Raw genomic sequence first — 27,542 nt, 5'->3', positions numbered from 1 at the left:
GAACGGCTTTATCCGGCCCGGAGCGTGTCCGACGTGCGAATAAATAAAGCGTAAACCGGTCGCGCCGCGCCGCGTCGCAGCGCACCACGACCACCACCGTCAGGATTTCGAAACCTCGAGGAAAGCTCGGCGAGATCGAGATACGGAGGTCCCACCGCGGCCTTGCGCGTTAAAGACCGCGATAAGAGAGGTGACTGGCCGCGCCGAGCTGGCCGCGACTTTCTTTCAGCGTTAAGGTCGCGCCGCGTCGCCACCGCCGCCGCCGCCGCCGCCGCCGCCACCGCGCCGCTGAGTAGACGAGGGATCTGTCATTGTTTTCTCTCTAGTCGGGGAATGTCTAATAATGAATAACATGTATCCGAATGGACGAGAGAGCCTCCGGATTCTCTGTCTCCTTTTGCCTCCGACACGCGTGGAGCGGGATACGATTGAGAAAGACTCGCTCTCGTCGCTCGTCGGTCGCTCGATGCTCGAGCGATTTGCGAAACTGTTGCATTATTCATCGGTACTTGTTATAGCGGAGCGAAGGAAATTCAAAGAATCGCGCGTTATCGCGCGTTTATAAATTGTTATCGGGGAGAAGAGAGAGGAAGAATCGTTCGCATCGGCGGCTGTGTGCGGCCGTCATTTTTAATTCGACCGCTGTCGAGCTTTGTTGAAAGGGGAAGATCGATCGTCAGTCGCCGGAAAAAGGGAGGAGCGCAAAATCTGGAAAATCGGCGAATTTTCGCGCACAATCGACGGAAATCGGCGTCAAGCCGTCTCAGCCGCTTCTTAATTAATTACGAGCGCGACAATTTCGCCGGGGACGCGCGCCGGCTCGCGCCATTGTTTCCGGCGACCGACTTAATTAGCGACAATACGCGAGAGACGGCGTATTGTCGGCGTATTGTCGGGAAGGGAGAGGGGATTCGCGGACGTAAATCGTGGCGATTTCTCACGACGCGAGAAGCTATCGAAGTGACACGTGCCAGCTCGCTCGCTAATGACTCGACGCTCTCTTCTCGCGCGGATTGAAATCCGCGTGAGAAGTCCGGAGAGAGCGAAAGCTCGTTCGCTCGCCGAGGAACTGCGCACGAGGAACGCGTGTCCGCCGCTTTCGAATGGTATTACCTTTGCCGATCATGTCGCGGATTTGTCGTTCGTCGCGATTATGAGCGGCTACCGAGAAGCGATTAGGAAGTCGCCCCGAAGGACAGTTCCGATTACCGCCGCTCGACGATTCTGTGAAGAGACCGTACGTCGACGCGGCGTCTAATAAACATCTGCACCTTCGTCAGCGGACTTCCAGGTAGCGGACCTGTGCTTTTATATAAAGCGATACGATATTTCCACGTCACGTGCGCGTGCGTGTGCGCGAGTAAGTGAGCGAGTGCGCTCTTTGCGCGAGACTTGTCGTTTCCGTAAGCTATTCTTCATGCTTCTTCGGCTGAGATCTCAATGAAAACGAGAGGAGATGCGATTCCGAGCGATGGCGTCGCTCGGAATCGCAGGAGCGAGTGTTTCGCTCAAACCGGAGTCGACTCCTCTTGCGTATTCTGCGATAAGCAGGACGGGGAGCGTCAGAGTCGCGTTCCAATCTCAGCCGAAAATATTCATCCGGCGATTCAGAGTGGGAAATCCACTCTGCGAGTAGAAATAAATGAAGCAAGAGAGAGAGAGAGAGAGAGAGAGAGAGAGAGAGAGAGAGAGAGAGAGGAGGCGAGATTGCTTTCCGAGTAAAATTTCAGCGGAGGAAACATGAGGAGAGAATCCTTGAAGGACTCGACTCCGCACTTGCAGATCAAAGCTCTCGAATGCTCAAGGGAAGCGCGTTGTTGTTGTTCTCGCGACTCATCGCGGGGAGAAGAAGGACATCCTTCGCTCCAACCGGAAGTTTGGCGCGTCTCCGGCGAGAACGCGCCTAACGTCGCCTTCTTTGTTGCGCAAAGAAATAATCGCGCGACTCGTCCGATTGGAGGCGTGCAAGGAAAGCGAGTGCGTATACTTGAACCGACGACTACTCCGACGCGCGCGGCTTTCCGTACTTTTCAATGACGCATTGCCGCGAGTACACGTGTCCGCCGCGGACACGTTGCGCGCCGCGAGTCCAACGCATCGCAATAAGTTAAATGCGTCGGTCAAAGGCGACGATTCGTGCGCCCGTTGCGTTTAGAAATAGTTATTGCGCATGGCCTCTCTCTCTCTCTCTCTCTCTCTATCTCTCTATCTCTCTCTCTCTCTCTCTCTCCGTCTCTCTTTATCTACTATTATGTACGTGTGCACGTGCGAGCGCGTCAAGATCGTTACACAATGAAACGACGTGAAGCTTTCGAAATGAAACGCGAATCATGCGAGGATAATCGCAAAAGAGACAGAGACAGACAGAGAAAAAGAGAGAGAGAGGGGGAGGTGGGGAGCAGAGGCAGGCAGAGAGGATAATCGTGACTCGTGAACGCTGTAAAAATACCGTAAGTGACGCAACGTCGCACGCTCGACTTTGTTCGATCGACAATCAAGCTCGGCCGGCGCGTTCTCTTCGCCAACTCGTCCGTTTCATTCTCGCGTATCCCCGCGTGAGAAAATTTTTTCACCGGCGCATTTCGAAAAAAAAGAAAAACTCGGTTCTCCCACTCTTCCCCCGCTGCTTCGCAATCCAATCCACATGACGCAACGCGCCGGCATTTTTCAATCGCGGAACCGCCCGGGAATTCTTCTTACGTCGCCGCTGCGTTCTTTTCCACCGAAAAGCCGAAAGCTCGCGTCTCCTCGCCGACGCGGATTGTTTGCCGTGAGCAATCAATCGCGCGTGCACGCGCGGCGCGGGTGGCTGCACCGAGCGTGCCCGAGATAGCGACGCAGCGCACGTCGTCCTCGTCGCCGCCGCCGCAGGCTTGTCCTTGAAATACCGAATTCGCCGGCCGCCGCGGCGACGCGTGATATCATTATGCGCTCGCTGACGCGCGCGCACGCGCGCGCGTACGTGCGTGCGAAATCTATGCAAACCTCGCTGCGAGAATCGCCCGTCTGAAAATGGCCGCGTGCTCGCGCGAATTTCCCGCAGCGAGTCGCGCGGGCAAATGAGTCGACGGAGCAGAGGAAATCGCGCACCTCACCGACGCATTAGCACGCAATAATTAGGCCGCGTGGCGCGATCGTGCCGACCGGTAAGAGACGTGTATACTGCGATATTCGCGTTTCTGTACGCGCTGATAATACGATAATGCAACGATAACGCGCACAGCCGCGTCAGGATGCTCGTAACAACGAGTCCTGTGCACGAAGGTGGTTCGCTCACTCGCTTGCTCGCTCGCTCGCTTGTTCGCTCGCTTGCTTGACGCGGCGAGGTCGAGTTCACAAAGTTGCATAAAAAGTGAAGGTGACCGGCGGTGATTCACGGGGGCTGATGTCCTCGTTGTCTGGCATTCGGTTCGTGGAGGCCGACTCGGCGGGGGCGGGCGGGGCGGGCCAGGGGCAGGAGGCGCGGGGAGGATCCTTGCCAGCCGGCCGGCCGGTCGAGCTTCGTGCGAGCGAGCGAGCGAGCGGCCGCTCTTTGTTTTGGCTGGATCGCAGCCGACGCGATTCCGAGTAGTATCTCTCCGATGTGTATCTCGTTACGGGCTCTCCCTCTCTCTCTCTCTCTCTCTCCCTCTCTCTCCCCCTCTCCCTCTCTCTCTCTCTCTCTCTCTCTCTCTCTCTCTCTCTCTCTCTCTCTCTCTCTCTCTCTCTCTCTTCTCTCTCTTCTCTCTCTCCTTCAGGGGCCCGCTCTCGAGCCGGCGATTGGCGTAAATCATTTTTTCAGCGCGACCGCGAAATCGCGTGCACGCCCGACTCACTCGAGTCGCCGTCGCCGTCGCATCGATCGGCGCCGCCCACGCGTGTTGACCGAAAACAAACTCACGCGAGGAAACGTCTGGACTATCGCCGGTGTCGTGGACCTTTTGTCTCGGATGCCCGTCGCTCCGACGAGTCGCGCTCTCGCGATGCGAGTGCGATCGGGCGATTGACGTAACGCCGATTTCGGCGAGACGTCGTCGCCGAGCCTTTTTTGCGGTCACCCGAGCGAACTCGAGACGCGATTTCGGCGAGACACACCGCGACGAAACTCGCTATCTCCTGACGAAAACGCGACTCGACTCGGCGTGTAGCAACATAACGCAATATCGCGTCACGGTTCTTCTCCCCTAAAGCGCGAATCGATCTCAGCGCGTCCGCCGACCTCCGCCGACAAAGGCTCACCCCAAAGGCGGTGATTAAAATTCGTGGAATCCGGCGCGGGGAGGAAGGATCGATAGCAGCCGGCTGGCTGGCTAGTAGCGACTACGTCCACTCGCAGCGATCGTAGATGTGTAAAGACGAAAGGGAGAAAGACATGTTTTAGCGGAATGTTCTCGGGGAAATCTGGATCTCATTTTTTTCCTCAAGAAAATTTCCATGAAAAATCATTCGTCTTCCCCCTCCCTAATTCGGTTTTTAAAACATTCCTATCATATATACTCCGAATTAAAAGCTTCGTTCGGACTTGCCAATTTTCATGTACAAACCTCGAATCGCGAGAAGCTCATCCGCGATCGACGCATATCTCGCGAGCTGCAATTTTCATTTCGCATCTCATTACGCGAATATTCCCCGAACGAGGCCGGGATTATCCTGACGATCGCGGAGATCGCTCACCGCGAGCAAATTCCAAAGCTCAACGTCATTAACCGACGAATCTACACGGATGACGGATTCTTCGGTGCGAGCGAAGCGAACAAAAGAAAGAAAGAAAGAAAGAAAGAAAGAATCGACTCTTGTTCTCGAGAGCCTCCTCCGGCTCCGGCGCGGTGCACGACGATTCGGCTAGCCAAGCTACGAGCGCAATTATTCTCGACAATTGCATAAGTATACATTGTCAAGCGACCATTGAATAAGCGCAGCGTAACCAAAGCGGCCGTCGGTCGTGCGGAGCTCACTACCTCGAGCGAACTCCATCGCAGCACTTGCGTCGCTGTCGCGCGCGCGACGCAATCTAATCGTACGCGCGCGCCGTGTGCTCCACCGCGGTGCATTCCGTGCACCGGCGGTGGGGATGCAGCGGGGGTCGCGTGGTGGGGGGACGCGGTCGTCTGACGCAGGCCAGCCGCCGCGCGCTGCGATGTGCCGGTGTGTGATAGTGTGGCAACGATAACAGTAGTGGTGCAACGGCGGCGGCAGCGGCGGCAGTGGTGGTGGAGAGTATCGCCACATAAACCGAGTATAAACCGGGAGTAAACTCGCCCCGCTCCGCGGCGCGAGCGCCACCACCGCGTTACACGCAACACACACGCGGCCGCACACAGAAGAGCCGCAACGACACCGCTTACGCGCTGTGTGAACGAGAGCGGGTCGTACGTGCCGGCCGCCGCTCCGGGTGGAGGCGCTCGTGCGCGCGCGGCGCGAAGAACCAATACACGCGCGCTCAGCCCCGCGCGCCGCAGTCAGCCTTCCCGATCGCGTCGGAGCGGACGAGTGCGCTCGGACACGACATTGGAAGCGAAGACGCGCGAAGCACTGGCGGCGGCGGCGGCGGCGACGGCGGCGGCGGCGGCGGCGACAGTCAGTCAGTCAGCCGCGGCGAGTCAGTCTCATGCGAGGTGCTCTCTCGTCGGTCAGTTTGCAGCACGACTTGGTAGCGAGTGGACGTGTGTCTCTTGCTTGAGCGCGCGTGTCAACGGAGATCGCCTTCGGTTTCTTCATCGGTCGGCGGCGTACGCACGCAGCGCGTTGACGACGCACGGATATCGCGGCGGATAACGTAGGACGTTTTCAGCCGTTAAGCGGATTCACACGCGGCGCGTCGACGGAGCTACGAGAGATTCCTCGGGTCTCCGTCAGCTGTCCGCGGAGTTCAAGTTCGCTTCTCCGGAGGAGAAGAGAGACTAGGAGAGAGAGAGAGAAAGAGAAAGAGAAGACTCGTCGCCAGTGGAGGTCGATTGATTATTCCGAAGTGTCTTCGCGAGTGTCTCGATCGGTCGACTTCTGACCTGATCTGGTCTGTCGTTGGTTTTGGTCTCTCTCTCTTGGCCGTACTTTTTTCGAGTGTTTGCCCAGGTGATTACACACCGCGACGTTCATCGTGAGTTTCGCACGAGGGACTCTCTCTCTCTCTCGGACGCTGTTTACTTCCCGCGGTGTGACAGTCGCAGGGGACGGTTCGACGAACCGCGTGCGCGACGTTTCACTTGGCACCGGGAGGAAGAGGCACGAGGTCTCGTCGAGAGGACCGGCCGTTCTGCGACAAAGTGAATCGCCGTCTCCTCGTGCGCTCCAGCCTGACAGAACGTTTCAAGATTGGTGAGTACGAGTAGTAAGCCGGTGCGCTAAGCCACTTTGACTCCTCGCGAAATCGTCGATTCGTCACTCATTCACGCCCACTTAATCGGCAATCTGCTTACTTTGATTGCGCCGATTCATTTGCGGTGAAAATGCCGCAGACTTTTTTCTTTCCGGAAGGTGACAATCGTCCATCAGTTGAAACTTTAAGCTTCATTCTTTTTTCCGCGGCAAGAAAGAGAGAGAGAGAGAGAGAGAGACGGAGAGAGATACCGACATGCTCGGAGCTCGCGGATCTCGCTGTCACGATCGAGAGCCGGACGACTTCGGAAGGATTCAAAGGCACGTGCTTCCGCCAGATGAAACGCGAGTCGCTGCGCTCGGTGTATGTTTTGACACCTCGCGCGCTCCGCGCGAGCGAGCATCTCTTCGACGACGGCACGTCGCGAGTCGCGAGTGCCGTGCAGAGACGCTAGTCTATCGATTTGAAGAAACTGCGCCAAATTGACGCACGGAGATTGCGGTCGTGTCAATTTCGCGCCGCCGAGACACCTCCGTGTCGCGCTTGTCGGCCGCTCGTAAGTTTCGCCGAGCGGATATAAACTTGAGCTCTTTACATCCGAGGATTGTTATTCCATTTCAATTGCGCTCGGCATGCAATCGTAATGAATCGGAAAGAGAGGAAACTCGGCGAAATGTGCGGATGCGAATTAACGTGAAACGCGGGTGCTACTTTTTCTCGCGATGTCGAGAGCGCAGATAAGTGTAACGATCGAAACAACAGACTTTCTACCTGGAGGAGCTTACTTGCGGGTGACGCAATGCGCGTCGATGATAGTCATGGCGTGATCATCCGCGGCCCATGTGCATCCATTGTCTCCGCTTTGCCCCTGCCCGCGGTGCATATCTTATCGGTGACTGTCGATTCGTGGTTGAATCACTGTCCCGTGTCCCTCTCCCCCCCCGCCCTCTCTCTCTCTCTCTCTCTCTCTCTCTCTCTCTCCGCCACGCTCTCTCGAATAACAGGTGCAGATAAAGGTGCCCGCTTTCGAGAAATGCAATTAATACGCAACTCGACGCGCTGACGTCACGACTGTCGTCGAGCGGATATAAAACGCTTCTTCGTCGTCGCGCGCGCGAACAGTCGCAGCAAGACTTGCGAAAGTGCAGCGTGTGTGCAACGCGGCTTCGTTCGCACGTACGTACATTCGTTCGTTAATCATTGCGTCACCGCCGTCGGCGCGGCGATAAGAGCACGAGAAAAGAGCAGGACGAGGGGAGAGGAAGAGAACGAACGAGAGCAGGAGAGAGAAGAAGGAAGAACTGAAATTTCGCGCTGCAGTGTACGGTGGACGAAGGAACAAAGTGCGAGCACGACGCTGCGCACCTTCTTCCGTTACGCCTTCGCGCAATACGAACGCGTTTGCGAAATACATCGCGATCAAGGATCAAGGTCGGATTTTATTTTTATCCTTTCGACTCTGCCGCCATTAGCACCGCCGCCGCCGCTCTCACTCTCTCTCTCTCTCGCGCTCTCGCGCTCTCTCTCTTTCTCTCTCTCTCTCTCTCTCTCTCTCTCTCTCTCTCTCTCTAGCTCACTCTGCCTCCCTCTTTGTCCCTCTTGACAATTACGCGACGAGAATCGAATATCGATATCCTCGCGGCGGTGCCGACACGCCGCGGTATCTTGGAGAAGGAGTCGCTCTCTCTCTCTCTCTCTCTCTCTCTCTCTCTCTTTCTCTCAGTCTCGTTAACTACCGCGATTAATTATAATTGAAAATCACCGACCGATTATCTATATGTGTACCTTCCATATCACGACTAATTGCGAAACAACAAACGGTGAGATGCCTCGGAGTCTCCTTTCTCCCCGCTCCCGGAGCACCCCGTTGCTTACGTTTGCAATGTCGCACGTGGCGGCGACAAGTACGACGAACGAAGAGAGAGAGAGAGAGAGAGAGAGAGAGAAGCAGAAAGATACACATCGATCGCGATCCTCTCACGAAACGGGAATCTCTCCCTCTCTCCCTCCTGCGCTCCTTCTCTCTTTTCCTCTCGTTGCGATCCCCCTTCTCTCTCCCTCCTCCCTCCGCCGCTGCCCTTCCTCATCGATCTCCTCCTCCCACCTCGCAGCATACCACTACTCTCGACTCTCTCTATCAAAGTGGGCCACGGCCCAATTTACAGAACTCTCTCAACCTCGCGGTCGCGTCGTAGCGTGAACCGTCCGTGCAATAAATTTCACGGACTCTCCCGGCCGAAGGGCGCGCGCACGTGCACGCGGATGCGAGAGCGAGCCACGCTGATGACCCTGAAGGCGCGCTTAGAATCGGGCCCAGGAGAAAGGGGAGGAGGGGGAGGGGCAAAGGAGAGAAACGCGGAAGATTAGATCTCCGCGCGAAGTATCGCGCGAATTGAGAAACTCGAAGATTTAATCGTACCATTACGATTATCGCCGTTATCGTGCGCACGCTATATTATTATCGTTAATCAGGCGGATTATTATTACAACTCGCAAATTAATAGACGCCCAGGTCTGCGCGAGCGTAGCGGCGCAGACAGGAGGGGGGGGGAGAATGGGCTCGGACGGATCAAACGGTTAATAATCGACATTACAATCGCGCGCGGATCTCCCGAGCTAATTAAACGAGCATAGATAGATAAACGAGTCGCGCAGTCTCGCGATAACGTATCGTAGCCGTTAGAGCGACTCGCTAAATTGCCGGGGCTCTCCCTCTTTCTCTCTGCGTCTCCTTCCTCTTTCTCCTCACCCCGAAGATAGCGGTCGCGAGGAATAAATAAGTAAATCGACCGATCGCTGTCGTGTTTTTATTACTCCACGTCGCGGCGCGACGGTGTTCTCTCGCCGCGCTATGCGTATCTTTCGCTCCCCCTTCCGCTACCGTCGATCGATTGTCACGGACCATCGAGAGCTCCCGTCGTGAAACAAAAAATGATTGAGTTATCTCGGATCGATACGAGCCGCCACGGGCAGAGAGCGCACACGCGGAGCGTGGATTAGCGGTATCTGCGCTCGAGCGAAATGCATCGCGAAAATGCACGTCGCGGATGATCGCGAAGGAGAAAGAGCGGGCGGTGGGGGAAGGGGGAGGCGATAGGAGAAAGAGAGAGATGGTGGTAGCTACCGTAGCTCTAGTTGCGGACGCGTTTCCCGTCGATGCATGCATACCGGCGATATCTACGCGCCGTCGTATGGACATTGTGGATTATACGTTGCGTCATCGGCCGTTCATCGATTACCGCAAGCTACAAAGAGAAGGAGAAAGAGAGAGAGAGAGAGAGAGAGAGACCGCGCACCTCTGTATATATTCTCTCGGTCGTCGTTTTATTTCTTATTTAAACGATATCGACGGAACGGCAACACCGACGACAATAGAATTTTAAACCTCAAGTACTCCCGCGGCAATGAGACGCGCGACTTACACGTTCGACAACACGTTCGCCGAGCCTCGCGAGAAGAGCGGACACCGAATGATTGTTAAGAGCGACCGGGTTCTCTCGTTCTCGTGAGATAAACGAGAGAATGAAAAGGAAGAGAAGACGGACTTTGGATTGAAATAATCGAGAGCCTTCACAGTCGCGGTGAATCACGGTGATCGCTTCCCGCGATCTCGCGTTTCCGCGAGCACGAAATACGAATCCGGCTTCCCAAGGCGCTTTCGAGACAAACCGGCCGATTCGGCAAGCAGCGCAGATATCAATAGCGCAATGTCCGTAGCGGCAATTGCGTCACGGAGCGGCGCTAATTCGAGGCACTGCGCGCGGCGCGGCGCGGCTCACGTCGGCGGGCAGCGAGAAATCGAGGCGACCGAATTCCGCGACGATCGCGATCCGCCGGCGCGGTTTATCGATCATATTAGCAAATATCAGGCTCCGTTGTTCGCGGTGACCTTTTCCCCGCTCGTATTATGCAACGAAGGTGAACGGTCTAACATAACAGCCTGCACGTGTTGCAGTCACGTGGCGGACGGGACTGCCACAACAAGGCGAACCTAACCCGCGCGAATTGCGCGAGTAAGCGAGTGAGCGAGCAAGCGAGCGAGCGAGCGAGCATTCGCGCGCGCTATGTATTAGCAGTTGCATCACGCACCGCATTATTTCTTAAGCGACTTTCACACCGCCGGCCGGCCGGTCGGCCGGCCTCGGATCCCGAAGAATCCACTCCCGACTCGACGGGACGGAAGGGGAGGGGAGCAGTTTATGTAACTGCCCAAATTGTATCGCGATACCTTCGTCGGATTTCGTGCGCTTCGATGGGAATAAGTAACGTTAAGGGCAATTTACACGGTGCTGCTTTTATTCGCTAGGAGCAAGTTCTAAGATTCGCAGATTCGAATTCTAGAATTCGCTCGTAATTCGTTTCTTCTAGGCAATAGATTTTTCATTCGCTAGCGTCTAAAATTTAGAAAACGCCGCGACGTCTACTACTAGTCGTCGCGACGAAATTGGACATGTTGAACTTTGATCACCAGACGCTGCGTCTTCTAATTTCAGACGTTAGCAAATGAAAACCGAGCGTCTAGAAGAAAGCGAATTCGCTGGTAAAAACTTGTAGACGATAGATTTCGAAAACTTAAGAAGCAGCACCGTGTAAATTATCCTTTCGTTGGAGACGTAAAGCGCGGACTTCCGGCTAACTCGCACGCGTGAGTCTTCATCCGCCTCCGAAATAGACGGCGAGAACATTGGGTCCGACCGAACCGTTAACGAACCGCCGGAAATCACCATTCTGCCATGAATTACCAAATCCGTCGAATCTCCCGGGGACGTTGGGAAGAAAATATCCAAGAACCGACATCTGTGTTTCTGTATCCACTCATTGAAGTTCTTTCTCATTTCTGTCCCAGCGTCACTTCTCGTTGTGCAACTGCGAGCATTTTCTCATGTCGTTAATTAACGATTACCAAATCGCTTAGAAATCTCACCGGTTTGCGTTTGCGTGTGCCGGCGGCGGCACACGCGCCCGCAGCGAAGAGCGTCGACGCGACGAATCGAATCGATCGCTCGACCGCGGCCGGAGCTCTCTCCGGCGTAACAAAAGAATGTCGATCGTGTCACGACGTCGCGTCATTGTCGCGGTGCGCGCGCGCGCGCGCATTATGTAACGAGGATAAACGCTTTTGTGCACAGGCCTCGCTCGTTAGCCTCGCGTCACGTGTAGCGGGAAGGTCGGCGCGCGCGTCGTAAGAACGCGCGAATCTCACGTGGATCGCGCGCCCGTCGGAACGTGCGGCGCCGTTTAAAACGCGTCCACCGTCACTCTCGCAACCGTAAACATCCGACCACGCACCCCATAGGACACGCGAACGTGCGACTTCCCCGTGGCGGGAGTGCCACGTGTACCTGTCTCTCCGTCGCATTGCTCAACCGCATTCGCCGCCGTCTTCGCGAACAGTCGCACGCGAAAATGCGCCGCTCGGGAAACAGAGAAAATTTATCACAAATTGCTCATCGATTGCAAATTCTCAAGCTCGTATATTTTCGACGGAAGCAGCTCTTGCAGAGTGGGAACAAACCTTCGCGTGCCATCACGCGCGCGCGCGCGCGCGCGCGGAGAAGCGAATGAAAGATTGTTGAACGGTAAATCAAGCGTTGGGAATCCACGAACTTGCGCGTGCTAATTGAACACTTGGCTCGGCGTACGCAAAACACGTCGCCACGTGCGTCGATAATTGCGTCTCGCTACTTAAAATCTCGTTACTAAAAAAAATGCGGAAGAGGGGTGATTACGTGCGACTCGGAGCCCACACGTCAGCGCGCGCACGTGGGCTCTCTCGCAGGGCGGGGTATTGGAGTTTCAAAGGCTCGCGCTCTCGCGAGTCGAAATTTCGGCAACCTGCTGCAGCTGCGCGATAAATCCAGGGCCGTCCAGGGCGCTCTAAAACGTACAGGCCGCTCTGCACGCGCTCGTCTCGTGTAATTTCGTCTCCCGTTTCCTCCCCCGGCCCCGCCGCCGCCGCCGCCGCCGCCGCCGCTCTGAATCGTATCAAGCCGCGTGACTCACGATTACGTAACGACAAAGCGTGCCTCTGTAACGCGACTATAATACGACTATACCGGGTGTCTCCGATCGATAGCTCCGACGCTTCGCCGTTTCCGGGCCGCCGTCCGACGGACCTCGGCCTCTCGGCTTTTTCGAGGCTGCCTCCAGGTTTCGCGAGATCCTGAGAATCGCGAAGAAGCCTGCGCGCGCGCGCTTTTCGTTCCGCTGACGATCGGCCGCGTTATCGCGGGCCAGTTGCATAATGAGCGGGAAACGAAATCGGAGACCGGTTCGAAATGCCTCCGTCGGCAAAGGCCGATAACGGTATCAGTGGCTCTCTGTTACGTGAGCACTGACCGCAATCGTAACACACGCGCGCACGGCCGGAGCGGTATCGGGTGGCCGGCCTACGGCATTGTGCACATGCCTTTATGCGCGATGGACGGACGCGCGCGCGCGCGCGCGCTTAAGTTCGTCGTACCCGTCGACTATTTCAGGCGTTCGCGCGCATTCTTATTCAGCTGTTTTTTCCGAAACGCGCATTCCGCAAATAATACCGCGGCCGATAGTCGCGTTCCAAGATCGTCACGCCGCGCCACGCCGCGGCGTCGTCGTCGTATTTATTATGCCGGCCGGGATTTATTTTTCGAATCCGTCATATTTCACGCGGGTCCCACGTCCGGCCGCTATACAATGCCCGTAAATTATGCGCGACACGAGGGGCCTTCTTTTTCTTCTTCCTTCCTCCTCGCCGGCCGGAACGTTGCTCTCCGGTGGCGACAGCCTGCAGCGCGTCGCGAGCGTTCAATAATTTTAGACTTCCGTCCCATCGCGACGGATTTTCCGAAAGTACCTCCATGCGTGCCCGCGAGAGATAGTGTAAATAAATTTCCCGGAAGACGCACGCGGATCGAGTCGGAGGGTACGTCGCGTATGCACATCGCGAGGGGAGCGTTTCCTCGAACGAGAGCGCGTCAGAAGAAAAACAGACGGGCGTCGGGTCGACCGATGACTTAATCGAGATACGCGCGATATCGCGGCTAATTACTCATCATTCTCGCCGCAGCACAATACGCCAATTATTTTCGAATCTCTAAATTCCTGCACGCACGCACGCGCGCGCGATATCAATTTCCTCGGTCCGGTCTCAAGGTGCGCCCGCGCGCGAGATAAGTACGCAGTGGCTGCTAATCGCAGTCGCGAGCGAATCGATAATGTCGCGATTGGGTCGCGCGTGACCGTCGCGTTTGACCTCCCGGAGCAGCGGCGCGTTCTCGTCTTTCTCGCCGCGATCGAATCCGCCGGGAGAATCGCGAGAACCGAGAGTCTCTCTCTCTCTCTCTCTCTCTTTCTCTCTCTCTCTCTCCCTCTCTCTCTCTCTCTCTGCGGAGGACAATCGATTACTCACGCCCCGCTCCGCGACCGGCAAGCTTCCGCTTGGAGGCGAGAACGCGCGCTTTCCAAGAGGCGCGAGCGCGCGAAAACGCTCCGCGAAGAGCGAGGAGGAAGGCTCGGCGAACGCGCGCGACGCATTAATCTTCGGCGCGGCGAACTCGCCGCGTGTTCCGCGGAAAATCGCTGGCAAAAGGGAGAGGGAGACACGCTAACGGGAGCGACACGGAGGACATGCAGCGGGTCACGTGCGACTTGGCGCATTGCGCAACGCGCGGCCGAACACGTGCCTGTGACAACGTGCTCTTTCCGGCTCTCTCTCTCTCTCTCTCATTACTCTTGCTCGCTCTGTCTCTTCCTTGTTATTCTGGCGGCCTCTTTGTCTCCCTCGCGCGAGCGCGTTCCCGGAAAATTAGGTGACACCGTGAGATAAGATTTCCTCGGAACCGTCGATTGATAATGACGAGAGGGAGATTACTGCGGAGATGCGCGCGCTCGGAACACGCGCAGTTGGCCAACGTGTTTTTCCCGGATCGTGCGCGCGTGCTGCGTTCATCGTGCGCAACAATAGCGACAACAGACGAATATTAATAGCGATCGCGTGGTTCTAAATCGAGTTAGCGGCGCGCGCACGCGCGCGCGTTTTCATTCCGCCGAGCGTCGCGAGTCCTTCGATTTTTCCTTCGACGACTCATCGTTTCCATCGTTTCCGAAGGTTCGCAGAAGATGCAAGATTGATTTCTTTATATATATATATAAAAGAAAATAATGTCTCGTAGTTTTTATATAAAAAAAAATTTTTGTCTTGTTGACTTTTACGAGCAAGTCTCTTCCATTGTCCATTTTGCATCGCGGCGACTTCCATTCGCGTTTCCTTCCTTTCGTCCGTTTTATCATTAAGAGCTTGGGAGAGAGGAAGAGACGCATATACACGTACTCGCGTTTCAATGAGCTCATCCTTAAATTATATCGAGCCAAGTCATCGCGCGCTCGGATGACTTCTATCGCGCTACTACACGTCACACGTGCGATGATTTTCGGAACAAGCGGACGTGGTGTAACAGGTATGGCCGTACGCGAAAGCCGCGAATGTATCACACATACGTGTCTCTTCGTGTCTCTTCCCGTCCTCCGCCTCTCCGCGAACGCGAAAATTGCGCAACGCTATATACATTATGACGTTTTCGCCGGAAAATCCACGCAACGCGCGTTGATGACTCGGCGAAATTATTACCGGTCCATTTCGTGATTCAGTCTACCTCTCCTTTCCTCTCTCTCTCTCTCTCTCTCTCTCTCTCTCTCTCTCTCTCTCTCTCTCTCTCTCTCTCTCTCTTGTTTATTGTCCCATCTCGCGATGACGCGCCCGCCGTGTAACAACCGCGTTCGCCAAACGCTCCGAATCATCGTCGGAAGCGTGCAAGCCCACGCGTTGATTACGTTTCTCGTTGGCGAGAAACTGGACTGTGCTTTTTATGTTTCTTCCAGTCGAACGAGAGACGTTAGACGCGCACGAAGCGGCAAGAAGCGCATTACGAAATCGGAATCGGAATCAAACGACGCCACGATACGACGTAGCGATAACGCGACATCGGGATTGCGTAACGTTTCGCCATCAGTAGACTTACGCTTTAGAATTTAATGAGCGTTTATTTCCATGAACGGCATTTTTATCGACGAATCTAATTAACGCGTAACATTGTGCGCGCGCTCATTGACGTCACGTCGTTGATTCACGTACGAGGAACGATCGGAATATTAGGCTGCCTCTTCCACGTGGCTTCTTCTCTTTTCATCCCGCCATCGTCATCGTCGTGTCGCACCTCGTCACCGCGAACTCGTATTAAGGATGAATCACGGAATCGGCGATTCCGCGTTCTCCATTCAATTCCGGCTAAGCGGAATCTCTTCTCGCGAAAGCGAATAATTCGCTCGTTAATTCCAGCAGCCACGGAGGCTCGCGCACTTATCGCCCGACGCGGGCGGGAGAATTCTCGCTCCCGGCGAATCCTCGCTAAATAAGTCTCCTTATCGAGGAAGTCACGCGCGATCCGAATCGTCCCGCTTGACAGGACACGCGTCGTCCTGCGTGATCGCAACGCGCGCTCGCGTCCGGATTGCGACCGCCTTCCAAGTTTTCCTCCTGTGCGAGCGATCGCACATGTCGGCCGATCGAAGGCGGAAAGATGGGAGGTCGCGGAAATTCCCAGTCGCGCGCGATCTTCCGCCGATCGTCGGTTCCAGCGCGACTCAAGGGCCGCACGTCGCACGCACGTCGTCCTCGCGGGCGGAACAACAGAACGTGATTCCCCCGATGGCGACACGTGGCGTACGTCACGCGGCGCGCCGCCGCGTTTCCGCATGCGTCACACGACGCGAAACGCGTCCGCACGTTGTCTGGCCGTTGGCGCGAACGGAAAGCGATCCGTCGCGTCAGTCGGGACCGGTTGTTTGCGCGATTCGCCCCGCGGAATTGCCTACTACGCGCTTAGCTTACCGCCGAGCAGAGTCAACAACGTTGTTTACGCGTTTAATTGGCCGACGCCGGGCATCAAACGATACACGCAAGGCGACGCGTCTCTCTTCGGTTCTTTCTTCTTTCGTCAGCCGACCGTGGAAAGATCCGCGCGGCTCTCGAATCGGACTTCAAATTGAAGGGCGCGAGCGACGGCGACGAGTGTGTGTGTTCACGCGGTCTCGCGAAGGTGTGAATCGCCGCTTGAAATAGACGCGCTTTCACGTCGGCCGGCGGGAATTTACGAGTGACCGGGGGGGTATTTCGGGATAATTTCAAAGCGCAGAAACGTTTACGGAAGAGTCGCCCGCGTGGGCGAAAGTGCGCGCCGCGCTTTTGGGCTGCGCGAGCGCGTGTGCGTCCTTCTGACGTTTACTTACGCGGATACTTTGCGCGATACTCTGGCGAGTGCAACGTACGTCGCTCTCCCGTTCGCCGGCGCGGCGCGGCGAGCCTTGGCGCTTTTCGCCCTCATTTGGTACGTAATATGTGATTCGACAGCTGATACACAGTCGCGCAAGCGTTTCCCTCCCCGACAGTCTCGCGATTGATTCGCGTGGGCGGCTTCCGCACGGGGGAAAATTGTTAAGATCGGATCGCGCCCCTGCCCCCCCTCTCCTTCTCTCTCTCTCTTCCCCATGACTGGCTTTGCAACATGAGTCACGCGAAATCGCATGCAATTGGAGGGCTGGAAATTCCAAGGGATTGCTCAATTTCGACGAGGTATCGTGTCCCGATAATTCATTGGCCGTGTCGTGAACGCGTGCGCGTACGCTGATATATCGAGGACCGAGCGACTCTGGACTTTCGAGAACCGATCAGATCGTGTCGCAATGCGAGAGCGAGAGAAAGAGGGAACATTCTCCAAAATTCCTGGCCCGTATCCTTCGTCGAGATATAGAAATCGCGCGACGAGGACTCGCTTAGGAGGCGGATAGGACTCGTCGTTAACTTTCTCAAGTTATTAATATTTCGACCTCGCGTTATTTTATCTTATCCTTCTCGCTATGTAACTGAAAGATATTTCTTCTTGTTGACATATTATTATTTTGAGATGGAAATAAATTCCTCAGAAACACACGCGCGCGCGCGTGCAATAAAAATGACACAAACAATAAACTGAAAGTAAAACTCTTCGTAAACTTTCGGCGGCACGAATTTAATCAATATTGGCCATGATGAAAGTTTCATGATGAATTCATTAACGCACGCATCGATGTTAAATCGATATTTCAAGCGGCTCGTCGCGAACGAGGTACGCGAAGGAGGAATTCAAACGCGAAGCTTAAACGCGACGAGCAACATCGCATGGCGAGCAAGGAGAAACGAGGAGGAGGGAGGCTCAAAAGGCTGGCCGAGAACAACCGATCTCGAACTTCGTATACGACGCGAGTTAGAAGCTAGACACGTCACCGGACATTTTTACTTTCGGACGCTCCGTCGCTGCGACGAGGCGTCGTGTCGGTGTCGCAGCCTCTTCAGGGCGCCTCGTGAAAAGCGCGTCACACCGCGACCCAGTTGATGAGAGCCGCGGAGGAATTAATGACTCAGTCTTCTGGAACTTTTGCAAAGCAGCGATCGTTACGTAAATCGGATTAAATAACCGCTGCCTCACGGCGATGTGTCACCACGTGTGTACGTGAGCGTGATATTTCCATATCGGCGATCCTGGAGACCTCGCGTACTCGACTATCGCGTCCCGGTCGATCCTGCCTCGGACATTTCGATCGCCACGGCGTCGGTAAACTCGCCGTTATTTGCGGCCCGTTGGCTCGCTAAACGCGACAACTCACCGAGAGGCTCGCTTGCGCGTCGCGCACTTCACCTGGGGGGACCGGCGGGGACGAGGGAGGGGGAGAGGGACGCAGCATAACGGCCCCCGCCGTTAAATCGGCGGAACGCCACGAGGTCGCGAGTGCACGTTTCAAGACGTCAGCGACACCCCGAGCACGTGATTAGACAAGGTTCACGTACGACACGGCGGCTGCGCCGGCGTGTTTACACAGGCGACGGCGAGGGGAGTTGTCATCGACGACGGGGCTTCCATAAATGCACGTGCCCGTGGAAACGCACGGGGGCCATCCCGCCGTTTACGTAACGCGACGGCGCACCGCTGCATCTCTCCGCTTCTCGTCGTCGTCGTCGTCGTCGGCTACACGTACGCGCACACTCGTGAGACGCCCTGCGATGATCCTGCGACGATACGCGCGGATTCTCTCAACTTTGTGTTTTTTTTCCGACCGCGTCGCCGCGGATGTCGAGTTCGCGCGAGCGATCATGAGCGAAGATCGCCGAAGTGTTTTTATCGCCGAGATTATTTCCCGTGCTTACGTCAATTATGATGTAATGCCGTAATCAGCAGAAACGGGACGGGACGAACGGAAGAGTATTTGCGTGCCTGTTATGGATATTTCGTTGACATTATTGTGAAATGTATGTACGTATAATATATACATGCTTGCAATAATAAACGAGCCTGGCGAGGCGCGCTTCGTCGTATCTCAAGCCGCGAGATTCCTTCTCTCTCTCTCTCTCTCTCTCTCTCTCTCTCTCTCTCTCTCTCTCAACGACAGAGAGAGAGAGGACAGGGTCGCGTAGCGCAACACATAGATGTGCGTGCGAGAGATATTCCTTTTTGCAAGATATTTTGCGTGAAAAACATCCGTCCATGAAGCGAAAGAAGAAGACCGCGCACGGAATTGCGCAAAGAAACCGTGGCGTGGCGGGCGGTTGCAAAGAATCCTTTTAAAAAAATGGCGAAATGGCTTTTAAATAAAAAAAAGAAAGAGGGAGAGAGAGAGAGAGAAGAACCGAGGAATGTGCAAATTTCTTTCGTCATTAGAACACTCCAAAACTGGCATGTATTAATCCGCCCGAACCCCCCTCTCCGACCGGGCCTCTTCTCTCAGCCATCGCGACGCGCGTATCATTACGAGACCAGAAATACGCCGGACTATCGAAACCGGCCGATAAAGATGAGACTGACACAGCGCGCGCGCGCACACTTACAAAAATATCTCGCCGCGCGTTTTACATAACGGGACTTATCTCTCTAAGAGAGAATTCCTTCCAGGAGCCGTGCGGCCGAGCGTGGATACGATTAGCCACCGCCGCTCGCGCACGTGAAATTTTCCGCGCGACAGATTCAATGAGAGAGAGAGAGAGAGAGAGAGGGGGGGAGGGAATAGGGAGGAAAGAGCAACGTTGTTTACGCGGGCGTACCTTCGCGCGCGTTATTAGTACGTGCGCGCTAATGCGCTCCTCAGACTGATCTTGTGCAATAAATACCGAAGGTCGGATAAATACGTGTCCCAGCGGCGGAGCAGCGATGGCGGCGCGGCGGTTCCCGACACCCAGAGACGGAACACGTGGAGCGGCTCCGCGAGCGCACGTGCGTGATTGCATAACCGAGCAGCGTTGTGCGCCATCGGATTAAAGCTTACGTACGCGTCGAAGGCGAAGCCGGAGGAAGAGGAGGGGAGGTAGCGGAGGCGACGGAGTATTTTCATCCGCGATCGCGGGTTAAAAATAAGCGATCGCAAATAGCGGATGGAGGAAACGAACGCTCTCGCGGGCTACTTAATCGCGGACATCCAACGGCCGATAATCGCACGGCGGTGCGGATCGAGAGGAGGAGGAGGAGGAGGAGGAGGAGACGACTTAATTACACGAGCGCTTCGCGAGTCACGCTAGCGTCCCGATATTTCCGCCATTGGGGAATTGGAGGATTTTTTTAATTAAACGGAGGAAGGAAGGAGGGAAGAAAGGCCGTAACCGTGGCGCTAATTGGCGTGCCGTCGATCTTGGGCCGCGACGCTTCGATTTCTCGTGAGAGCCAATTAGAGCCGGCGAACGTGAGCTCGCGAAGATTTATGTCGCTAACGATCCGCTTCATCGTCGGATCTCCGGGCGATTTTTCATTTTCTTTCGCGAGTCATATCGCGCGCGCGACACCTTGCGATCAGCTCTCGCTGGCACCTCATCTTTCCTCATAATTTTGCGTTATTTTCTTTTCCCTTTTTTCTTTTTATCACGCGGTATCTATAATGTTGTGAGACGATTCCTTCGACGGAATTCGGACGGAATTGCGTTGCGCTGAGAGGAAAGGAACAACGTTGCTAAAATTATAATTATCTTTGCGCCTCAACACTACACGTACGTCTTCTCGCTGTTCTAACAAAAACGTAGCAGTCACGATACGCAATACTTGCTGCAAAAAGTAATTGCCTCGACCATGGTTCTTCCATCACACGACTCTACAATTGTAAATAACAAACATGATTTTCTCAGCGTGACGATCTATCGAGGCAACGGCAGCAGCCGTCACCTCGTAAATCGAGCCGAGTTAAATCGAGCTAAAGGCGAAACGCCGAAGGCGCGAACGGCGGACGCTCGCGGCCGTGTTCGCCGGGTTCACCGACATCTTCGACCTTGGAGCGAGCACGACCTTACTCAAGGCTATTTTGCAACATCTCTCGCACGCGCTCTTCGCCCGTCCGTTGGCAGTGCAAGCACGTCTCCCGAACTCTCGGCATTCTTTATCTTTGGCCGCTCGCTTTCGCGGTGCTCTGCGCTCTCTTCAGCCACAATGCTCTCCGAAGCCGCTGTCGTCGAGAATCATATCGACAACGACAGGATCGTCCTCGAGTCGTCTCGAGTCGAATACGTGCGCGGCCTCGCGACGATCGTCAGCATCGTCGACCGCCTCAGACGCCGATACCGGAAACGATCGTCTTCGTTAAAGGATGAAGGAGATGGGGACGAATGCTTATTATTATAAATTATTATAGATTCTTATGAAAAACCCTTCCCCGCACGTTCGCGTACGCGAATCGTTGAGCAGCGACCATTCGTCGTCGTCGACCCTCTGACGTATAGCGTCGCCTGGCACGCGACGCGACTTTCGTCATCGCCGCTAATAAGCGCGCGCGGATTGCGCGTTGACTCGCGTGTCGAATCGCGCTCACGTTTATCTTAACCTACGTATCCGGCTGAACCGAGCGTTTCCACTCGCTCTTTCAACGTCTCGGAGGGAAACCTCGCTCGAAGAGACACTCGCAAAAGCGAGTGTTTCTCGGTCGATTAGAGAGCGAGCGAGCTTATTCCAACGACGATTGAGCGCTCATGTCGAGCTCACTCATTCAGCTCGAGGTGAAGACTTTCACTCGGCGATTCAGGCGGAAGAGCTCCTCACTCCGTGTGAGCGAGAACAGTCGCTCCAATTGTTGGGGGGAAAATTCGTTCGCTTGTCTTCAATACTCTTGTCCTCTGGGCGAATCCTTCGACTAACAAGTTCTCTCCCTTCGCTCGGTTGCAGATGTACTAAGAGAACGAATTATGGTGGCAGAGTTTGTCGCCCGCCAGAGTGGATCGCCCATCAATGGTGAGACCGCGTGTCTGAACAGCAGCAACATGCCGGCCACGCACACAATGGCGCACGGCGGCCACGGTGGCCACGCCGGGCACGACGCGCACGGACCCTTGCCGCCGCTGACCCACCCTGGCCACCATGGTGGACCACCGGCGATGCAACAGCAACAGCAGCATCAGCATCAGCCGCAGCAGCAGCAGCAACCACCGCCGCCGCAGCAGCAGCAGCAGCAGCAGCAGCCCCAGCCCACTCATCATCACCACCACCACCAGGCGCAGCAGCCGCAGCAGCAACAGCCGCACCAGCCGCAGCCGCAGCAGCAGCAGCAGCAGCAGCAGCACCATCACGACCATCACGACCATCACGATCACCACGACCACCACGACCACCACGACCACCACGACCACCACGACCCTCAGCAGCACCCGGAGAACTACTCGTCAAACTTCGACATCCGGAAGGACCTGTTCACGCAGCGCAAGCAGCGCGAGTTCATCCCCGACAACAAGAAGGACGACAGCTACTGGGACCGCAGGCGGCGCAACAACGAAGCGGCGAAGCGGTCGCGCGAGAAGCGCCGCTTCAACGACATGGTGCTGGAGCAGCGGGTGATGGAGCTCAGCAAGGAGAACCACATACTGAAGGCGCAGCTGGAAGCGATACGCGACAAATACGGCATCTGCGGCGAGGCGATCATCAACACCGAGCACGTGCTGGCCGCGTTGCCGAGCGAGCCGACGATGAGCGTGAAGCGGGCGAAGCTGCCGACTCCGGCGGCGCTCATTTACACCCGCACGCCGAGCCCGGTGCACACGTCGGTGATCCACCAGCCGGTGAGCGGCGCACGGTCGCCGAGGTCGCCCGCCTCGCAGCTCTATGTGCCGGAGACCACGGCTTACCCGGAGACCGACAGCTTCCAGTACCCGTACTCGCACACGGCGATGCACTTGGACACCACGAGCGCGCTCAACCTCTCCCGCGGCCGCAGGGCGCAGTCGCCCTTCGAGCTGTCGTCCGGCAGCGGCGATGAGAGCCCTCAGATAGTGGTCGGCTCTCAGAACCCGGCCGCCAACAACAGCCTGCCGCACAAGCTCAGGCACAAGTCGCGCATCGGCGACAAGGACGCCGCGAGCGCGCTCTTGGCTCTTCAGGGTATCAAGCAGGAGCCGGGCGCGCGAGCGTCGCCACCATGGGACAACGAGGGCTCCAGCGACGAACGCGACTCCGGTATCTCGTTGGGCGCCGAATGGACGGGTCCGAATGTTTCCGCGGTGTCCGACAGCGACCGTGAGGTAAAACTGAAGCTCGACCGTCTGGCATCCGAAGTAGCGTCGCTACAGTCGATATTCCGCTTGGGCAAGCCCGTCACGCCCGGCGACAACCTGGTGACGGTGCACAGCTTGGCGTCGAACGCCGCCGCCGCGGTCAACGGGCCGTGAGAGGCGCGCCGCGATCCTGTGAGTTGGGGCGTATGAGCCCTTCGTTGCTGGATTCCTCCGGCTGAATGCCGAGGTTCTTTGGGATATTAGACACGACGACGACGACGACGGTGGCGGCGGCCAGGCGGAGGAGTCGTCGTTTGAAGCGCATTCGATGGACGACCGGACGGATCCACGGATCGTCGCGGGAGGAGTTGACGACGTCGAGCTGAATGCAGCGCTCGAGACCGATCGCGAAAGGAGTTCTTTTTCCCTGTTTTTCATTTTCAGACGGATGTTGCCTGACAGAGCAGATGGGTAGTGATCGATCGATTGTTGTTCACCCTCGACCGGTGAATCCATCGGCGACACTCGCGAGTCGCGCGACTGCTTGCTTTCGTCCGGATCGAGTTTTACGTGGACTTTTAATTTCTTGTTGGCTTTCTCCGGAATTATTGTAGATACTGATTTTAAACGTTGTTTTATTCTGCCGAGGTCTTTCTGTGACACGTGTCTTTGCACCTTTTGAAGAAAATATGTTGATATATGATGGATTAACGAGAGAGAGGGGGGGGGAGGGGGGAAAGAAGGAAGGAATTGAAAGCGCTTAATATCCGCTAATGAGAAGAATCAACGCGGCGGAACGCCACTGGCGAACTTCTAGTCGGGCGCAATCGTCGGCAATCATCGGACGATCACCGACATCGCGAGCTGAGCTCGGCGCGAATTACAACCGCTGAGATTACTACCGATCTGCTCGCCGCGGGATCGATCGTCATCTCGCGTCAATGATCGAGTCATATCTCATGTGAATGCGACATCTTACACGCGACACCTCGGGTCTTTCGACCGGCTAGACTCCGTCGGACCCTCTTCCGGAACCCTTGCGATCGTTCCTTTCCGCTGAAGATGATAACTTATTGTGATACGACGGACAGGAGAAGCCAGTTCGCGGAGTTGCCGAGCACAACCGAATGTGTGTGTGCGCGTGCGTGTCATCGGTGGCTCGCCGGTCGAAGGTTCGGAGGGCGATTTTGTCTCCACTTTGGTACCGAGGCGGCGGTAGGAGTTAAGAGCGACGCGATTAACCCGTAGCGTTCGTAAGTTGTACGTTGTAAGACTCGTAGGCTAATCGTTCTTCTATTATTCAGCATTATATCCTTACTAGAGCGAGGTTTGTTGATCCGGGCAATCGTATCGCGGCGAGGCGAGTCGCGCCGAGCCAATATCCTGCATGCAGGAAGGTGTGAACGATCACAGCGTTACCGTTTCACCACCCCGAGCTTTTACTCCCCGGTTAATAATTGGTCGCGCAACCGGCTATCTCACTACCGTCTCAGACGTAACTGTATAAACGATTCCATTCCCGCGTACGGAGCAGGGATCTTTTCTTCTCGTTACTCGTCTTTTGGTCCCTTTTCTTCTTCCGCCATCGTCATCCCTTATCATCTCCTTTCTTCTTCTTCGCTATTGTTACATGTAAAGCGGCGGGCGCCGACAACCTCGCACGGTGGAGCTTTGAGAGGTGAGGCTCGGTCGCGTTCACAATTATTTATTTATCGTCAAAAGGATCGAGCTTTTGTCCACTATCAATCTTCAATGTTGACCTTTAACGTGTTCCCGAGAACAATATTCACCTCTCCGTCGGAAGTCAGAAATATCGAAGATTCGCAGTGTTCATCGGTGTCTCCCGCTCCGAATTCGCTTCTCGTTTATTTCATTCGCCCTCGCTATCGCGTCTCGCAACTCTCGCGAAGCTCCACCGATCCTCAGATTTCTCATCGTGCTGGACGCCGGATTTGCTCAGGACGATCTATAATTCGCGACACATGCGGGTCGAGTAAGATAATCTCGTCGAAGAAACTTTCGGACGATTACTCGGATGTGTCGACAGATCACCAAATATTTTCTGTGTTACACGAAACTACAAGTGGAATGCTGTTTCGAGTTATAGATTGAGAGAGCAAAGTCGAGTCCTTGATTGATCCGGACTTGGAAAAAAGAATAAAAGAGAGAGAGAGAGAGAGAGAGAATAGCGAGGCTGCGCTTTCCATCGAGAAGAAGGCTCCGTTCTCGCCCGACTTTGCGCGACTGTCTCCTTTTTTATACTTTTGCTATTGATTGTACTACAACGTCGACGTAGTAGTAACGCGTCTGTATATATGTATATGTATAAACGAAACGAAAGTGCATCTGTGTTACAAAACGCCGGACGAGAGAACGCTTGTCTGTCGAGTCTAAGTGTAAAATATTCATTGCGGAAAATCTCGGAAGGCGAAATTTAGTGTTAAAGTATTAAGCAAGCCTATAAGTGTATGTAATATATATATATATATATATATATATATATATATATATATATATATACATAGCATATATACACCTATAAGAAATATACATATATACACTCGAATATACATATATGCATATATTTTTCAAATTAATGTATTTTTCGATATCATCATTGAAAGCGAACTCTGTAAACGCGTGTACAGCGCTCGATTGTCGCGGACTCGAAGGAACTCTCCTCGAGAGAGGAGGCAGGACGATGGGAGTCGTCGGTCGTAGCGGAAGTATCGCCGATTCTCCGACACGGCAATTAGCACAGAACCAAAGTTGATCGAAATCTCTCGCCGAGATCACGACGAGATGTCAAACCGGTCGCGCGCGTCCGACTTTCACTACAAACGGTCGAGAGAAAAAGCATCCGAGAAGATTTATCGTTCCGACGATAACGACGACGACGACGACAAGAAGGAAATAACGGCGGCGTGTAATCGCGCTAGAATCGATGAGAGAAAATCACCGGGAGAATTTTGTCGATCAGTGTCCCGCTGTCCCGATCGATCAACCATTTGTTAATACCACATGTGATACCGTAGAGCGATAAAGGCGCGAGACCCGACGACGTTTTAAGCCGCGACCCCGCGCATCATCCCCTATTTATTGTATACTAATCGCCTATGTTACGGCGGAGCGCGAACCGATGATGGTGGAGAATTGGCGAGCTTACGATTTTAACTGAAAGCGCACGAAAAAGAGACGCCGCGTTCAAGTCTCGTCGGCCGCGTTCGTCGCGCAGATTGAGAGAGATGGACTCGGGCGTCGCACGCGGAAAGGATCTCGTATTGTATTCCTCCTCTTTCTCCTCCTCCTCCTCCTCCTGTCTCTTTCTCATCCCGCTCGCCTCTTTCTTTTTCTACGTTGCTCCTCAGCGTGAATGTTCCACATTTTGTACAGTGTGCTTGTATGTAAAACGATTCCGTGCGAGCCCGAGGGACGAGGAGGACGACCGCGACGCCCGACGGGCTTTGAACCGTCGTCGACGTGCGCGCGAGGAATAACGTAGCCAGTAGCAATAAGTGAGAAAAGCCACCGTCGGCGAGCTCCGCGCGCTGTAAAGGACACGAGGAAGTAGTTGATTTAGCGTAGGATACCGTGCTCGCAATCGCGTCGCTGTAAAATACCGAGAGTGCCTGTAATGACGAAATCAGTCGCCGCGTGTGTCTCGCGAATCGAAGAGGCGCGAAGCCTGGCGGCCAACGGCGAGAGGAACGAAGACGCTGTACCGTGTGTATGTAAATAGATCGTCTTCTGCCGAGCTAATTCGCTAATTTCCAATCAGCGAGTCGACGACTCGGTCTCTTGCTATTCCTGATTTATTCTTTCACACACACACACACACACACACATTACTCGCGCACCTTTGCCTCGCTCGCCTCGGACGATCGCGAGAGCCAATATATATATATATATATATATATATATATATATATATATATTCTTGTACATATATAAAATCGCACCTTTGCCAAAAAGCAGTTACGAGGACCGCGGAGCAAGGTCGGCCGGAGAAGGAATGGACATATTTTTTTTCCCTGCCCCGTGTCCCATCTGAGTTGTACGCCGAAGTCCTCCCCTCTTCCTACTCTCTCACTCACTCCCTCCCCCCTCCGTGAGATGACTCGCGCGCGTTTTCGACTATACAGTTCCTATGTGCACTATTACTGGTATGTAAAAGCGACTCAGGCGATCGATATAACCAAGTCGTCCGCGATAATCATGTATGTATAATTCCGATCTTTTTAAGCTTCGGTTTCCCCTCTCCTTTCTCCGGCTGCTCGGAGATGTAAGTATTTAGACATTAAGGGACATATCCACAGCGCGTGTAGTGTACTTGTATATGAATACCGAAATAAATATTTTCAATGTTTTTGACAACGCCGCCGTGTTGTGCGTTTACGCCCTTTCCCTTCCTCCCGCCACCCACAACGAGGACGATTCACGCTCTGCGACTGCGGCGAGGAGGGAGACGACGGGAGAACGATGATGAAGCACAACGCACAATATTTTTCGTAATAGATCGTGTATTCCACATACGCGACAAATGTAATATGGGATATATCGGACGAGAAAACATCGATACACAAGCGCCCCGCGAGAAAGAAGTAAAAGGGGCGCGACGAATACATCGATCGATCGGACAATTAAATAGCGCGCGCGCGGTGATGTAAAGAATATAAAAAAATATATGTATATACAATCGCGTAAAGTTAATTTGTACAAGTTGCG

At 54.8% G+C, this 27,542-nt stretch overlaps 1 protein-coding gene across 4 annotated transcripts; it reads left to right on the top strand.

Annotated features, from left to right (window-relative positions):
* Positions 1-5,209: 5,209 nt before the first annotated feature.
* LOC105183585 (mediator of RNA polymerase II transcription subunit 15) lies at positions 5,210-26,834 on the top strand. 4 transcript variants are annotated; one of them, XM_019841637.2, is made up of 2 exons: positions 5,210-6,294; positions 21,499-26,834. In XM_019841637.2, exon 2 carries the CDS (start codon positions 21,519-21,521, stop codon positions 22,989-22,991), a length of 1,473 nt encoding a protein of 490 aa, XP_019697196.2. In that variant the 5' UTR covers positions 5,210-6,294; positions 21,499-21,518; the 3' UTR covers positions 22,992-26,834. The 4 variants fall into 4 exon arrangements, with proteins under 4 accessions (XP_019697196.2, XP_019697195.2, XP_025160451.1 ...); XM_019841636.2 differs by lacking the exon at positions 5,210-6,294 and adding an exon at positions 7,295-7,471; XM_025304666.1 differs by lacking the exon at positions 5,210-6,294 and adding an exon at positions 7,478-7,726.
* The last annotated feature ends 708 nt before the right edge of the window (positions 26,835-27,542 follow it).

This window comes from Harpegnathos saltator, unplaced genomic scaffold (genome assembly GCF_003227715.2).
Source record: "Harpegnathos saltator strain DR-91 unplaced genomic scaffold, Hsal_v8.6 scaffold63, whole genome shotgun sequence".
NCBI lineage: Eukaryota > Metazoa > Arthropoda > Insecta > Hymenoptera > Formicidae > Harpegnathos > Harpegnathos saltator.
The sequence above is the reverse complement of the archived record's forward strand: the minus strand, read 5'-3'. Positions and strand labels throughout refer to the sequence as shown.